At 33.8% G+C, this 15,166-nt stretch overlaps 1 protein-coding gene across 1 annotated transcript; it reads left to right on the top strand.

Annotated features, from left to right (window-relative positions):
* Positions 1–3,834: 3,834 nt before the first annotated feature.
* On the top strand, positions 3,835–8,956 carry LOC133202824 (DNA ligase 1-like). Its single transcript, XM_061338701.1, has 11 exons — positions 3,835–3,905; positions 4,385–4,594; positions 4,772–4,996; positions 5,507–5,722; positions 5,862–6,086; positions 6,379–6,555; positions 6,696–6,920; positions 7,364–7,532; positions 7,702–7,746; positions 8,042–8,140; positions 8,456–8,956. Exons 1-11 carry the CDS (start codon positions 3,883–3,885, stop codon positions 8,552–8,554), a joined length of 1,713 nt encoding a protein of 570 aa, XP_061194685.1. The 5' UTR covers positions 3,835–3,882; the 3' UTR covers positions 8,555–8,956.
* The last annotated feature ends 6,210 nt before the right edge of the window (positions 8,957–15,166 follow it).

Raw genomic sequence — 15,166 nt, 5'->3', positions numbered from 1 at the left:
AATACAGAATTTACCGTTAAATATTAAGAGAATATTCGGGATTTTTCCCTCTCGCAAATAATGATCCGAACGACATTACACCAGATGAAAGCTCAATAATACAAGGCCGCAACAACCATTGAGGCAAGTGAGGCAAATGCCTCACCAAAAAATTCTGGGTTTTTTTTTAACTAAAACAAAAGTACTATTTTGAACATATCATTTGACCAAATAGGATGAGGCTTGGATTGCACTATTGAGAGAGCCCTTTTAGGGGTAAATTCCAGCATGTTTTCTTGACATTTCTAACTACACATATATTTCTTTTTTTATTGACACTACTTGGAAATGTTGCTGGTGTTAAGTTTATCTTACTGACTTACGTCACCTTCCATTTGATTGTGTGAAATGGCACTGAATGCAAAAAAGGGCAGAATCGCTCACATCATGTTTGCTGTAGACTGTTTCCGTGGCAAAAATTATCAAAAACTTTAAAAATTCTAAAGTAATAAATTTGCTAAAACCAAGAAGTTTTGGACCCCCCCCCCCCCCATCCCGACACTGTTTTGTACTTGCTGGGGCCATAGGGCCGACCGAAGTCTCCTTGCCTCACTAAAAAATTGGGCCTAGTAACGGCCTTGGAAAAAGGTGTGTCGACCCCAGATATTAAAAAAAATGGAAAGGGGGGGGGGGTCCAACCTCTCAAGTGTCTGTGATGTATATGCTGTATATCTTTACCATCTTAAAGACATAGGATACATGTACTCAAAACATGATGGTATATGTAAAACAGTTAGTATCGGCAATTTTTACTATAACATGAAATTTCCTTATCAAAACAGCCCTATTTTTCCTTCTCGCCAAGTCTATTTTGAAATTCAATGCAAACAAATGAAATCCCCCGAAATTAATAAGAAATAAATTGCTCCAGTTTTGCCATGTAACAAAGTATTTTGAACCTAAAAACGACAAGAAACAAGAAGTTATTATCTACATTGTAATTCGCACTTTCTTCTTTTTAAATGTGTTGAATGAATTTGTAATTAATTTTATTATGCCATAATTCAAAATTGACACATCAATCGTAACGTCTCGGCCATCTCCATGCCACAATATTTTGTGTGTATAGTGAGTGAAAAAGTTGGGTGAGTTCCGATAGATTGAAAGATTTATTGTGACGTCATCAGTATTGTTACGTTATCTGGTTGTTAGACGAAAACTTTTCTGTATACAAATGTTAAATCCTGGCAAGATGGAGGTGAGAAATAATATTTTATTGTAAATAGGCCTATGTTTTATAAAAGAAAATTTTGCATGCTAGTCTCGGCTGTTTTTGATTGTATCAGTGAGACAGTTTAGGTATAAAAATGTTGAATCGAAACTCGAAAGTGGTTGATCTTTTAACTATCGAAATGCATTTCCTACCTTTTATCTTTAGGTAGCGAATGATTTCTTAAATCTTATATTCGATATCAGTTATACTAACCATTTGTATGCTCTTTAAATTAAATACTAAAACGAATTGTTGAAATATATATACTGTAGAATCAATAAATTTCATTGGGATAAAATTTCGTTGATTTGTCATCTAAAAAGGTTTCATGGGCATTAAATTTCGTTGTTTTGAATGTTACCCTATTCATTATGTAGTAAGAAAAAAATTCTTGTGGGATTTAATTTCGATGAAATAAAAAAAATTAATCCCTACCCTAAAGAATATTTCTGCTTTAACAGTATACATCTACTAGTATGTATATATATTTACTGCCTTCTCTCTTCCGTGTGTGTGTGTGTGGGGGGGGGGGGGGGGGGTTTAGTGAGTACATAAGCATTCTTGACACTATCCTAAATCTCTGACGAATTTTTCATAATACTGATGAAGTCTTGACACGAGTTGATTTCGGTTTATAAACTAAAGTAATTTCTCTAGTAAACTTTCTTTAGAACTCAGTGTCCAGTTTCCATAAAATTCCGTTGAAATAAAAAAAACATGTACATATAATACATTTCTACATGTACTTAGATAATGATGAGGCGGTAGAATGCCGATCTTTTTTATGGTATTTGTTTCAGACGTATAAAATGACGTTTCTTTTCTTTCCTGTATTTTCCCATTTTCCCGGGAAAAGGGGGAAAGTTGGGGGTTCATTGACATTGCCGTCATTCATATATTGATCAAACAACTGGAGAAAAATCATTAAAACAAGAAAAAAAATTATTTCTTTTTTTCACTAACAGGAAGAAAGACATAACTATAAGGAGAGAAACGTGAGAAAGGACAGGTAGGTTCTTAATTATTTTTGCTTTAATCTCCAAGTTTTTTTTCTTTTCAATTAATTTTTTTTTAATTCCACAGTGTGTTTTAATTTTCACATGTTTATTGAATGTTGAAGTAATAATTAACACTTTTGCAATTTCTAGCCGAAATGGCAACACGGGGCACGAGGAAGCATCTAACCTCAGTGCTGAGGAGCTATTCCAACAGATGAGAAGAAGAGAGATGGAAATGTAAATATTTCTTTAAACAATCAGCGTGTTCCTTGTTTGGATATACAATATACTGTAAAACTTGAATATACTGTAAGGAACCTGAAGTTTAATTACATGGTATTAGGCAAGAGTTCGGAAAACAACATCCGGATAAGACAAGTTTCAATATAAGTACAATATAATACAATACAATATAATACAATACAACAAATCTGATTAAATTTTAGAATTAAACTTTTGATAAAGTTTCCTTACTGATATACATGTAATAATTTTTAGATTTGTTTGCAGACTTCTGAAGGCAGGTTTTCCAGATTCAAAACAACAGTCCGAGAGCAAGAGTGCCATAAAGAGTAGAAAACAAAGCCAAACTGTTAAAAAAGACACAAATGAACAGTCCCAAAGAAAAAATCCTGAAAATGTTGAAGAGATGTTCCAACAGATGAGGCAAAAGGAAATGGAAATGTAAATACGTATTTTTATACAGTCTATATTTTTGAATTTTTAGCGAATCTTAATAACATGAATTGGCTAATTAGAATTTTTTATAATTTTCAAAAGAGTGAAATTATGAGATTTCATTGCAGACTGTTGAGAGCAGGTTTTCCAGACACAAAACAGTGGTCTCAACGCAAAAGTGATGAAGTTAGAAAACACCTCAAAGCTGCTGAAGATGATACAAAACAACATCCACAAAACTGCATTTTTGGAGACGATACAACACAAAACTCTCAAAGCGAAAGTCCTGGGGACATCGAAGAGATCTTCCAACAAATGAGGGAGAAGGAAATGGATATGTAAATATTCATTGCATATTTTATGGCTTCTTTTGTTTACAAAAAAACAAATCCAAAGATGACATGGATTAAATTTAAATATCTGTGATTCTTTATCAAGATATTATTAGGTCATCTTTAAAAAAAAAGTTTGTTTGCTCTCTCCCGACCGACTGACTAAAAACGACCCGACTCATACTTTTTTTAATCTCCAGGTAACAATTATTTTTTTATTATTCATTTTGAAATTTTTTCATCCCATGAAGAATTATTTTAACTTCATATTCGTACGTATTTTTGAATAAAAAGAATTTTTCCCAACTACCTACCGACCCAATTTCTTTATCCTGAGTCGGGAGAGGGCAACCAAACATTTTTTTAAAGATGGCCTATTTACAAATCGTATTTGAATAATATTCGGTGATTCCATTCCAGACTACGCAAAGCAGGATTTCCAGATACAAAACAACAGACTCGCAGCAAAAGTGTTGAAGAAGACATTGAACAACTATACCAGGACAAACTTGTTGGAAAAGACGAAAAAGAAAATTCTCAGAGGGAAGGAACTGGAGAAGCTTCCAGACAACAATCCCAAAGCAAGAATGTAGAAAACGATGTTGAGAAGTTGTTTCAACAAATGAGAAAAAGAGAAATAGAAATGTAAACACATATATTTTTACACTTTCGATACTTTAACATTTTGTTACGATGATATCAGTCAATAATTTGGCTGAATCTTAAAAATATTGACTTGTTGATTGCTAAGGCAGTTCTGAGGGAGAATGCGTTTTGTGTATTTCCCATTCTGAAAAATGATCAAGAAATAATATTTGGTGAAAAAAGGGACAGCAATCTCTTCTAGAATAATCCTGCTTAATTCATCATTTCATTTGCCATATTTACCATAAAATACAGTATTCAATAGTTGTTAAATATTTTTTGTTGAAAATTTATTTAGCTTTGCTGTTGTAAATACATGTACTTTTTGTCAAAACTGTTTTTCAACCTTGCTTCTCCCTTACTGTACTCCCAGATACATTTTGTTGATTATAATATTATGATTTAAAACAATTAACGTCATTTCATATCCTTACTCGTATAATATAATATTAATATAATAATTTGAAATTTGATTACAGATTACTGAGAGCAGGGTTTCCTGATACCAAAGACAAAATCAAAAGTGCTAATGACGACACTAAACCAAAGAGCAAAAGTGCTGATGACAACACTAAACAACACTCACAAAGCAGAGCTTCTGGAGACGATATAAAAGAAAACTTTCAAGACAACAGTCCCAGGGATGTGGAAGAGCTCTTCCAACAAATGAGGGAGAAGGAAATGGATATGTAAATATTTATTGTATTTTTTTTTTTTTTTTTTTGGCTTCATCTGTTTACCAAAAAAAAAAAAAACAAATTCAAAGATGACATGGATTAAATTTAAGTATATCTGGTTCTTTATCAAAATATTTTTTTTTATATTTGCAAATCTTATTCGTACAATATTCGGTGATTCCATTCCAGACTACGCAAAGCAGGATTTCCAGATACAAAACAACAGACTCGCAGCAAAAGTGTTGAAGAAGACATTGAACAACTATACCAGGACAAACTTGTTGGAAAAGACGAAAAAGAAAATTCTCAGAGGGAAGGAACTGGAGAAGCTTCCAGACAACAATCCCAAAGCAAGAATGCAGAAAACGATGTTGAGGAGTTGTTTCAACAAATGAGGAAGAGAGAAATAGAAATGTAAACACATATATTTTTACACTTTCGATACTTTAACATTTTGTTACGATGATATCAGTCAATAATTTGGCTGAATCTTAAATTATTGACTTGTTGATTGGTAGTGCTCTTCTGAGGGAGAATGCGTTTTGTGCGTTTCCCATTCTGAAAAATGATCAAGAAATAATATTTGGTGAAAAAAGGGACAACAATCTCTTCTAGAATCTTCCTGCTTTATTCATCATTTCAAGTGCCATATTTGCCATAAAAATACAGTATATACAATAGTTGTTAAATATTTTTTCTTGAAAATTAATCTAGCTTTGCTGTTGTAAATAAATGGGGTTTTTTTTGTTTTTTGTTTTTGTTTTTTTTTTTTTGTCAAAACTGTTTTTCAACCTTGTTTCTCCCTTATTGCGTTCTTAGATCCATTCTGTTGATTATAATATTATGATTTAAAACAATTAACGTCATTGATATCCTAACTCGTATAATAAAATACTAATATAATAATTTGACATTTCATTACAGATTACTGAGAGCAGGGTTTCCTGATACCAAGGACAAAATCAAAAGTGCTGATGACGACACTAAACCACAGAGCAAAATCAAAACTGCTGATGACGACACTAAACAACACCCTCAAAACAGAGCTTCTGGAGACGATACAAAAGAAAACTTTCAAAGCAACAGTCCCAGGGATGTTGAAGAGCTCTTCCAACAAATGAGAAAGAAGGAAATGGATATGTAAATATCTATTACTTATTTCAACTTTTATTTTAAAAAATATCTTCAATTATGAAGCTGGTTGAATGTTAATGTTCTCTGGCTCTTTAATTAGAATATAAGTATTAACAACTTTTATTAGTATAAGATTCCATTCCAGACTACGCAAAGCAGGATTTCCAGATACAAAACAACAAACTCGCAGCAAAAATGTTGAAGAAGACATTGAACAACTCTACCAGAGCAACCCTGTTGGAAAAGACGATAAAGAAAATTCTCAGAGGGAAGGAACTGGAGAAGCTTCAAAACAAGAATCCCAAAGCAAGAATGCAGAAAACGATCTTGAGGAGTTGTTTCAACAAATGAGGAAGAGAGAAATAGAAATGTAAATATATATCTTTACACTTTTGATACTTGAACATTTTGTTTCAATATATACACGATGATATCAGTCAATAATTTGGCTGAATCTTTAAGTTACTGACTTGTTGATTGGTAGTGCAGTTCTGAGGGAGAATGCGTTTTGTGCGTTTACCATTCTGAAAAATGATCAAGAAATAATATTTGGTGAAAGAGGGACAAAAATCTCTTCTAGAATAATCCTGGTTAATATATCATTTCATGTGCCATATTTACCATAAAAATACAGTTTACAATAGTTTGAAATTTGATTACAGATTACTGAGAGCAGGGTTTCCTGATACCAAAGACAAAATCAAAAGCGCTTATGACGACACTAAACAACATCCACGAAACAAAACTTCTGGAGACGATACAAAAGAAAACTTTCAAAGCAACAGTCCCAGGGATGTTGAAGAGCTCTTCCAACAAATGAGAAAGAAGGAAATAGATGTGTAAATATTCATAAATTATCTCAACTTTGTTTTAAAAAAGATAGGTTCAAGTATGAAGCTTGTTGAATGTTTATGTCCTCTGGCTCTTTGATTAGAATATAAGTATTTACAGCTCTTATTAGTATAAAATTTCATTGTAGTCTACGAAAAGCAGGATTTCCAGTTACAAAACAACAGTCTCGAAGCAAAAGTATTGAAGAAGACATCCAACAACGATCCCAGAGTACACCTTTGGAAAAGGACGTTAAAGGAAAGTCCCAAAGCAAAGAATCTGGAGAGGTTACAAGACAACAGTCCCAAAGCAAGAGTGTAGCAACCGATGTTGAGGAGTTGTTTCAACAAATGAGAAAAAGAGAAATAGAAATGTAAATACAGATCTGTAGACATTCAATACTTACTTTTGTTTTACCACTTCCTATCAATCAGACTTTGGTTGAATTTGACTCATTGGTTGATAGTGAACTTCTGAGAGAGGAGATGCTTTTTGTGTGTCCCCTTCTAAAAATGATTAAGAAATATATATTTGGAAAAAATAAATAAAGAGATCTCTTGTAGACAAATATCCTAAGTAAACCTTTAAAAAAGCCATGTTTACCTTACAACTACAGTTTACAGTGTATGTTAAATACTATTTCTCCTTGCTGCTCAAAATACTTCTTGTTAAACTTTTTTTTCAATCTTGCCTCTCCCTCAAGGAACTACTAGATCCACTCTGTTGAATATGACATACATTATGAGACACATGTATTATGATTAAAATAATTAATCCATCAATATCCTTAGTGGTTAAAAGTAAATTTTATTCCAGATTACTGAGAGCAGGATTTCCAGATGCCAAAGAAACTGCTGATGACGACACTAAACTACAGAACAAAATCAAAACTGCTGAAAAAGATTCAAAACAAGAACCCCGAGGAATCAGTAATGTTGAAGCTACAACACTGAAGGCTGAGAGTAAAAACGCAAAAAATGACAAGGTACAAACGACCAACATACTAATTTTGTAGGAAAAAGTAAGATAGCTGCTTGGTGAAAATGAAAAATATAAAAACTGTTAAAATTGCTGGTTGAAGTGCCATCGTCTTAATCTCATAATAAACCGACCTTGCGTAAAATTTTATAAGTTCTTTGGTATCTGTATTGTAGGAGAAAAAAGATGATGAAACTCATGGACCTGAAGAAAATGAGCAGGTAGGGAATCTTTTTGAATATTTCTTACTCTTTTGATTAATTTTCAAAAAAATCTTATTTTGTATAACATATTACTTCAAAAGAAAAGGGAGATGCGCTCTCTAATTTCACGTTTTTGTCCACTGGTTTAATTTTCCCAAACAAAATGCTTTAAATTTGCTTCCTTTCATTTCAGCACCTTTGTACTTATTTTATATCATCTAATTTTTTAGTAGTATTTTTGCTTCATTCTACTTTTTTGTTATGAAACAATGAAAATAAAACTGTAGCAAACGAAGATATGACTTTTTTGTAGGCTGCTCACAGCTGTGACGTAAATGAAGACGAGAGTATCGGGTCCTTCACAGAACCTATGTATTGGTGCTGTATCTGCATTTACCGGAAGAGAGCACACGTAAGCGACATTTGCATGTCTTAAATCAGTGAAGGAATCGCAGTGTCATGGTCCTTTTTGACTGGCGAATACATCTAGTTCTTGACTTGCTCTTGTTTTTATCAAGACATTTCCCATTATTAAAGAGATTAGATAACTTATCTAAAATTTTCATATTCCTTAAGTTTCAACCCCCACCACATTCTTCATTTGAAACGTTCACATACAAGGATTGATCAAGGAACAATTAAAAGAAATGTTTAATTCAGAATTTTATAGACAAACAAAAAATACATAGCCATGAAATATGTATGAAAAAAATTTCTTTTTGTCTAGAACAAGAAAAGAAAAGATGAAAACAATGAGAAAAGGCCAGGGCTTCTGAAAAGATTTAGAAGATTTGTACGCAGAACTTTCCACATTGGGCATGAGTAAACTGGATATGATGACGAAGAATCTATTTTATGATGATATTAATGAAGATAAACGATGAAGATGATGATGAAATTGAAGATGATTGTGATGAATCATGTGATGATAATTTTGATGATTATTATAAGCATATAAAACATTTGTTCTTTTATGTTTACAATCACGTTGATTGCCATGCTCAATAAGACTAAAATGAAATTTTCTTGCACTTTTAAGTGCATTCCCGCTCCTTGCCAGATGAACCGCATGTCAATGTCATCCACAAGATTACAGCATGTTTCCTTCCCAAATCAGCCATGGGTTTTCGACGATGAAGACTATCATATTATCACGATATTTGATACTGTTCAGTGCTTTTTTATTGGTTAATAAGCTTTAATGTTCTTTCCTAGTTTTCATAATATATGAGCATTGTGATAATTTTTTTTTTATTTTAATAAATTTAATTTACTGGTTTTTAACTTTTGTTTGCTCATTTTTTCCCTTTCCAGCAGCATTGCAGAAGAGATGGAAATCAGTCTCTTCGTGGGAACAATCCGTGAATAAATTTGTGGACAAGCATATGAAATGTAACAGGATAGCAGAATTTAAGGTTAAATTCCTTTTTTTATTTATTTATTTATTTTTTATTTTTTTTTTTTTGGTATCGTATTTTGTACAAGCAATTTCTAAAACAAGATAAGCGACATGCATTGATAAATAAGTTGATGAAACAAGAATATCAAAGTCTCGTTTAAAGTCAACATCTCGCAGGTTCTGTTGTCGATACAATGACCTTGTCAGCAAATACAATCTACATTAAAACGAATGTTGACTGACGTTTTCATACAAATTGCTAGGACATTTTCTCACTGAACTGTCCACAGATTTTACAGTTTTATGACAACGAGCACACGGGTGTGACCGGTCAAAGGGATGCTTACTTGTCCATGGCACCTGATCCCATCTCTGATGTTTTAATTGTCTTTAGAGGTCCTGGTTTGCTCTGCTCCCGATTTGTATTGTTTCAATGGACTTTTGAGCTTGCTTACTGTTCGTAATTTTCATATTTCATTTAAATTGTTGAATATGACAATTCACACTCTCAATGTTTTCAGAAAAATCAAAATGTGATTTTTTTTTCTGATTCATAAAACAATTTTGAAAGTTTTGGCCATTTTTGAAATCTACTTGGGTTGACCCTTTCTAGTTTGACGGGAGTCAGTGACTCTAGCTAGGGTTCAGTTTAATCTCTGCATTTCCTTTGTGAACTTTTTTCACTTGAACATCTCCAAGTATAATGCCCTCGTTTACCACAGCGGTAACATATCAGAGGATACTTCAGCTTGCATGGATGTTCTATAATAGAAGATTCCACAAAGAGAACTTCATTCAATATGTCTTTAAGTTCTGCTCTTGTTATAAAATCAGAAGTCATTTGATTGTTTGCTCTCCTGTTCAGGAGAGTAGGTTTTTTGTGATTTTGGGGGGTGGGGGGTGGGGGAATCTAATTAAAATCAGACTTCTTAGATCCGCGCCGTATACACTCTGCATAAGAGAGTATACGGCGTGGATGATTTTGAAGTTTTCTGACACTTTTGGGATTTTTGTCTTGAGCCTTTGGAGTAATATAAGGATTAATTTGTTTGCTTCCTTGGTGAATTTGTCTCCGCCTGCATGTTATAGCGGTTGTTTCCATCATCATCTGCACTATAGGGTACCTAGTTGTCTCCTCATGCTCAATACATACAATGTATACTGTACATTCCTACACTTACGCGAGGAATTAATTATTGTGTAATAAAGTTTATTTCTTGAAAACAGACGGATAAAATTTCATGAAAGTCTGCAATTAGAATGTATCTTAATATGTTAACAAAGTGAAATAAACAAATTGAAAAAATACATAGAAATGGAAAATATAAAGTGCATCTAAAATTTTTTGAATTAAAAGATTCGAGCGGGAGAGTTATCCTTCTTTATTTTCCAAGGGTTGAAAAAACCTCGGTGCTATTTCTGAAATGAGGAGCATTTTAAAAATCGCACTTTGTTGCAGTGGTAGTTTTCAACTTTGAAGTGTTTTGAAAACAATGCATGGACAATCGCTTTCCAGGACGTGTCTTGTTCAGAGCAATTGCATTCATCTAAAAGTTTTGTGAATATATACAACAGCTAGCTGATTTGAGACGAAACAGATACTTCTTGAATTAAATAACAAAGAAGATCGGCTCTGATTAAGGTGATAATTGATTGGTCATAATTCAGCACAATGCGAAGTAATCGCACTTATCCATGCCTCACCGCACACAAGGTGCTGTACAGTTACATGTACTCAAACAATTATTGAAATACAGCTTTTGCTCAGAAGTGTTCAAAAGCAGCAATGTTTAAACTATCTTTTACAGCTAGGAGTTTGCTTTTTTTAAACGTCCGTAGTACAATTATAAGTAAATTTAAATGCGATTTTTTTGTCTATTTTTACTTAAAATGCCCACTTGTGAGAACTTGCATTGAAATAGCTTCAGAGTATTCTTTTAAACGGTGTATCTACAAATTTTGACCGGATAATAAGCACTCGTGCAAATCCAAACAATACTTCAAACGGAAATACTTCATAACGTGGAGGTATCCCATACTACCTTAAATGAATGATTTTAATTTTCCCAGAGGCATGGCTCGGGCCTGTAATAAAGTGAACATTTACTCAAATTACACTGATGGCCCAACGGTTAATCATTTAACACTATTCATTCAAAAACGTTAAGGGAAATCTATGGTTAGTAGAGAAGAACCATGCAAGAAATAAAGGTTACATGTAGGTTTATTAACAGTACGCATTTGAATAAAACACCAAACGAACATTTATATGCAATGAGAAAACATGACATACCGGGTAATGCGTAGAACAACGAGGTAGTCATGATGCAAGTGCATTTTGGCTAACATTCAACGCAACGACACGATGTCTGAAGAGGAATTTTTTTTTTAAAAATATAGAGTTTAGTAAAGTGAATGCATACAAGGGAAAGGGATAGTGAATGTCAAACCCTTTTACATCCTTGATCAAATACAGAATAGACCTCCTCTCTGCATGTGGATAATTTAGGGCATCAGTCGCACATCTACTTTTCATGACGATATAACAAATAATATCCAAGTTGACTGAGATTTCAAGCTGACATATCATGTTCCTTGCATGTTAGTAAGCTTATGAATATTGTTCTTCAATTAAAATTAAATTAAATGCGCAAACAAATAACGCAATGATCAAATTTTGAACGGGAAAGCAGTATTTTCTGTTGTTTGAAGTTATCGCCCTTATAATTATAAATCACATTCTTTTTTTTCAAAAATAAGCAATTCTGCTGAATCCAATTCAAAGTAAAAAGATCAAAAATAAACATTTTATAATCTCTTTTAAAACAACGATAAGAATTTTCTCTTTGTTGTAGAATAAGTATTTTTTCCGTTATTTTTTATTGTAAATAAACTATGAAACATCTATGTATTATGCATATATAAAGTTTATTTCAGAAGGCCAAAGAGTCAGACGGACAATAAATAAAATAAGAGAGAGGTAGAGAGTGGGGAGAGTGGGAGAGGGTAGGGAAAGAGAGAGGGGGAGAGAAAATGGGGGAGAGAGTTGGGACGGAGAGACTGAGTGGGTGGGAAGAGGAGAGTTAGTAAAGAGAGTGAGCGGGGAGAGAGGGAGGAGAGATTTAGGGGAAAAGTTAGTAGACAGAGTGAGTGGGGAGAGGAGGGGACTGAGTAGAGAGAGTGAGCGGGGAGAGAAGAGGGGAGAGTGTGAGTGAGGGGGAAGAGTGAGAAGGGGAGAGAGTGTTTTGAGAGAGTGACTGGTAGAGAGTGTGAAAGGAGAGAAATCCTATTCCCACATAGCTAATATTTGAATTTTATACCTGAGTGAACAGAAGATTAGTCTGTTTTTATATACACGTATGAGTATTTGTGCATTACCTGAGGGTTACTTTCATTGAAAATAATTTAAAAAAAAAAAAAAACCAAAATGTGTTTGTGAAACACTGATGCCCGTATGGCAGCTTATGGCGAAGGTTACAGTTTATCAAATGCAAGTCAAAATCCAGGCCAAAAGATGAAAAAATGTTGGTACCCAAAGAAAGGTCTTGTCTCGAGGAATATACCTGTGAAATTTGAAAGACCTAGCTGCAACTGTTCAAAAGTTATGGCGAAGGTTAAAGTTTTTTAAAAGTAAGTAAAACGTCAAGGTCAAAGTGGTTGGTATCCAAAGAAAGGTCTTGTCACAAGGATTACATATGTGAAGTATGAAAGCCCTAACACCAACCATTCAAAAGTTATGGCCAAGGGTACAGTTTTTCAAAAGAAGGTCAAACTCCTATGTCAAGGACAAAGGGTCAAAGTGGTTGGTATCCAAAGGAAAGTTATGTCACATGGATTACATACGTGAAGTAACAAAGCCCTAGCATCAATCATTCAAAAGTTATGGCCAAGGTTAAAGTTTTCAAAAGTAGGTCAAACTCCTAGGTCAAGGTCAAAAGGTCAAAGTGGTTGGTATCCAAAAAAAGGTCTTGTCACAAGGATTACATATGTGAAGTATCAAAGCCCTAGCTCCAACCATTCAAAAGTTATGGCCAAGGTTAAAGTTTTTCAAAAGTAGGTCAAAAGGTCAAAGTTGTTGGTATCCAAAGGAAGGCCTTGTCACAAAGAATATACATGTGAAGTTTGAAACCCCAAGCACCAACTGTTCAGAAGTTATGGCCAAGGTTAAAGTCTCATAAAATTTTGCAAAAGTGGGTCAAACTCCAAGGTCAAGGTCAAAAGGTCAAATATGATGGTACCAAAAGAAAGGTCTTGTCACAAGGAATACACATGTGAAATATGAAAGTCATAGCTCCAACCAAACAAAAGTTATGGGCAAGGTTAAAGTTGACAAAAGGAGGCTGGGGGTCAACAAATTAACCATCAGATATAACTTAATTTTTAGGTATGATATTTTAAGCTGTCATCTTTCATTTGGCAAAGAAAAATTTCATAAATTTTAGTTTTAAAATTTGATCATTTTTGTATATCTTTATATGGAGCTCTTCTTCTAAAGGAGATCAATATAGTCTGAAAATGACCACAACCCCCCAGCCTTCTTAAAGTTTCATTTATTCTCTCAAACTACCTACATGAGGTTCTGTGTACTATATAAACGAAGACAAAATACAAGATCCCAGGAAAGATTTGTTCATAAACTTTAGATATATGTTACTTACAATTCAATTATTACATTGGAATCAGCAGTTGACGATAATCTGAGAATATTTGATTGCAAATTGACTTTTCATATATTTGCATGAAAAAAAAATCATTCATGAATGTTGTAGCTAATTTGATGTTGTTTTTTGTTTTGTTTTGTTTTTTTTTTTGATTTGGAACTTAGAAAAATTAATCATCCTTGTATTCTTGACTACATCTGAATTAATCTATAATTTAAGGTGATTTATTTATGAAATAAACAAAAGGGTCATAAAAAAAGAATTATGATATAATCAGCACAGCAAAAGTCAATAATACAAGGACATTCAGCCAATTTCTTTGATATATAAAACAGACTATAGCCTACCTGTATAATTAAATTCTTTTGTTTTCTACCTGCACCCCATCCCAACACAGTCAACACAGATTTAACTGTATTTTTTTCAAAATGTTGGCTAAATGGAAAGACATCGTTCGCCCTGTGATCGGAAGGTCGTGTGTTCGAATCACGACCGCGACTGACCTAAGTTGATAAAAATATATAGGCAGCAACCGTTCCTTCGCCAAGCGCCCGGCACTTTGAAGTGAAAGTTGCGGGTCCTTCGGATGAGACCTTAAAAACCGAGGCCCCGTGTCACGGCAGTCGTTGGCACGATAAAGAACCCTCACAGCACTTAATTGCCCTGAGTGCCGAGTAAAGGTCTTAATTTGAAGCCCTTCCTCGGTATATTGTGACGTCTATATATGAGTGAAAAATTCTCGGACGGGACGTAAAACAACATACAATCAATCAACCAACCAGTCGGTAAGAAGCTTTCAACTTCATATTTTGAGGATTTCCCATCTAGGTGTCGAAAGTCGTCTGTCGAAGTTACCAACCTTGTTCTCTTTTAGTATCAGAGAGTGTGAATTTTATAAAAGGCTAGTTTTGGGTCATATTTTGGATTTTTCAGTTGTAATACTTTGTGAATTTGTCATAGAAAAATATTTATCTAAAAAAAGTCAAAGAACCCTTGGGGTACGGGACAGCATCCAAGAACTGATGGGATCTATTTAAGGGGCACACTAGAAAATGTTAAGATATTCTTCACCGTAGACACTGGAGCCGTGAAGTCAGTAATTTCCAAGAGAGTTTATGACAAAATCCCAGAACTGGAAAGACCAGTTTTAGAAAAATCTTCACCACTAACTTCCGTCAATGGAGACCCACTTGTTGAATTTGGAAAGGCCCTTTTCAAAATAAAACTTCATACTGTTGAATTTTGTTTTGAGTTTATTGTTGCAGATATTCAAGATGAAGGGTTAATTGGAATTGATTTTTTGATGTACAATGACATAGGGCAGGCAGAGATCAGCTTGAAAGCAAATACTTTAGAGCTAGGGCATGAAGTACTGCCA

The sequence above is a fragment of the Saccostrea echinata genome, unplaced genomic scaffold (assembly GCF_033153115.1).
Source record: "Saccostrea echinata isolate AGI-Se365-2 ecotype Australia unplaced genomic scaffold, CSIRO_AGI_Sech_v1 ptg000047l, whole genome shotgun sequence".
In the NCBI taxonomy this organism is placed as follows: Eukaryota; Metazoa; Mollusca; class Bivalvia; order Ostreida; family Ostreidae; genus Saccostrea; species Saccostrea echinata.
The sequence above is the reverse complement of the archived record's forward strand: the minus strand, read 5'-3'. Positions and strand labels throughout refer to the sequence as shown.

Coding starts and splice junctions, on each gene's coding strand:
- LOC133202824 (XM_061338701.1), top strand. CDS start 3,883: ATGAGAAAAAGAGAAATAGAAAT. Junction 3,906..4,384: donor AGAAAAAGAGAAATAGAAAT/GTAAACACATAT, acceptor ATTTGATTACAG/ATTACTGAGAGCAGGGTTTC. Junction 8,141..8,455: donor TTTACCGGAAGAGAGCACAC/GTAAGCGACATT, acceptor CTTTTTGTCTAG/AACAAGAAAAGAAAAGATGA.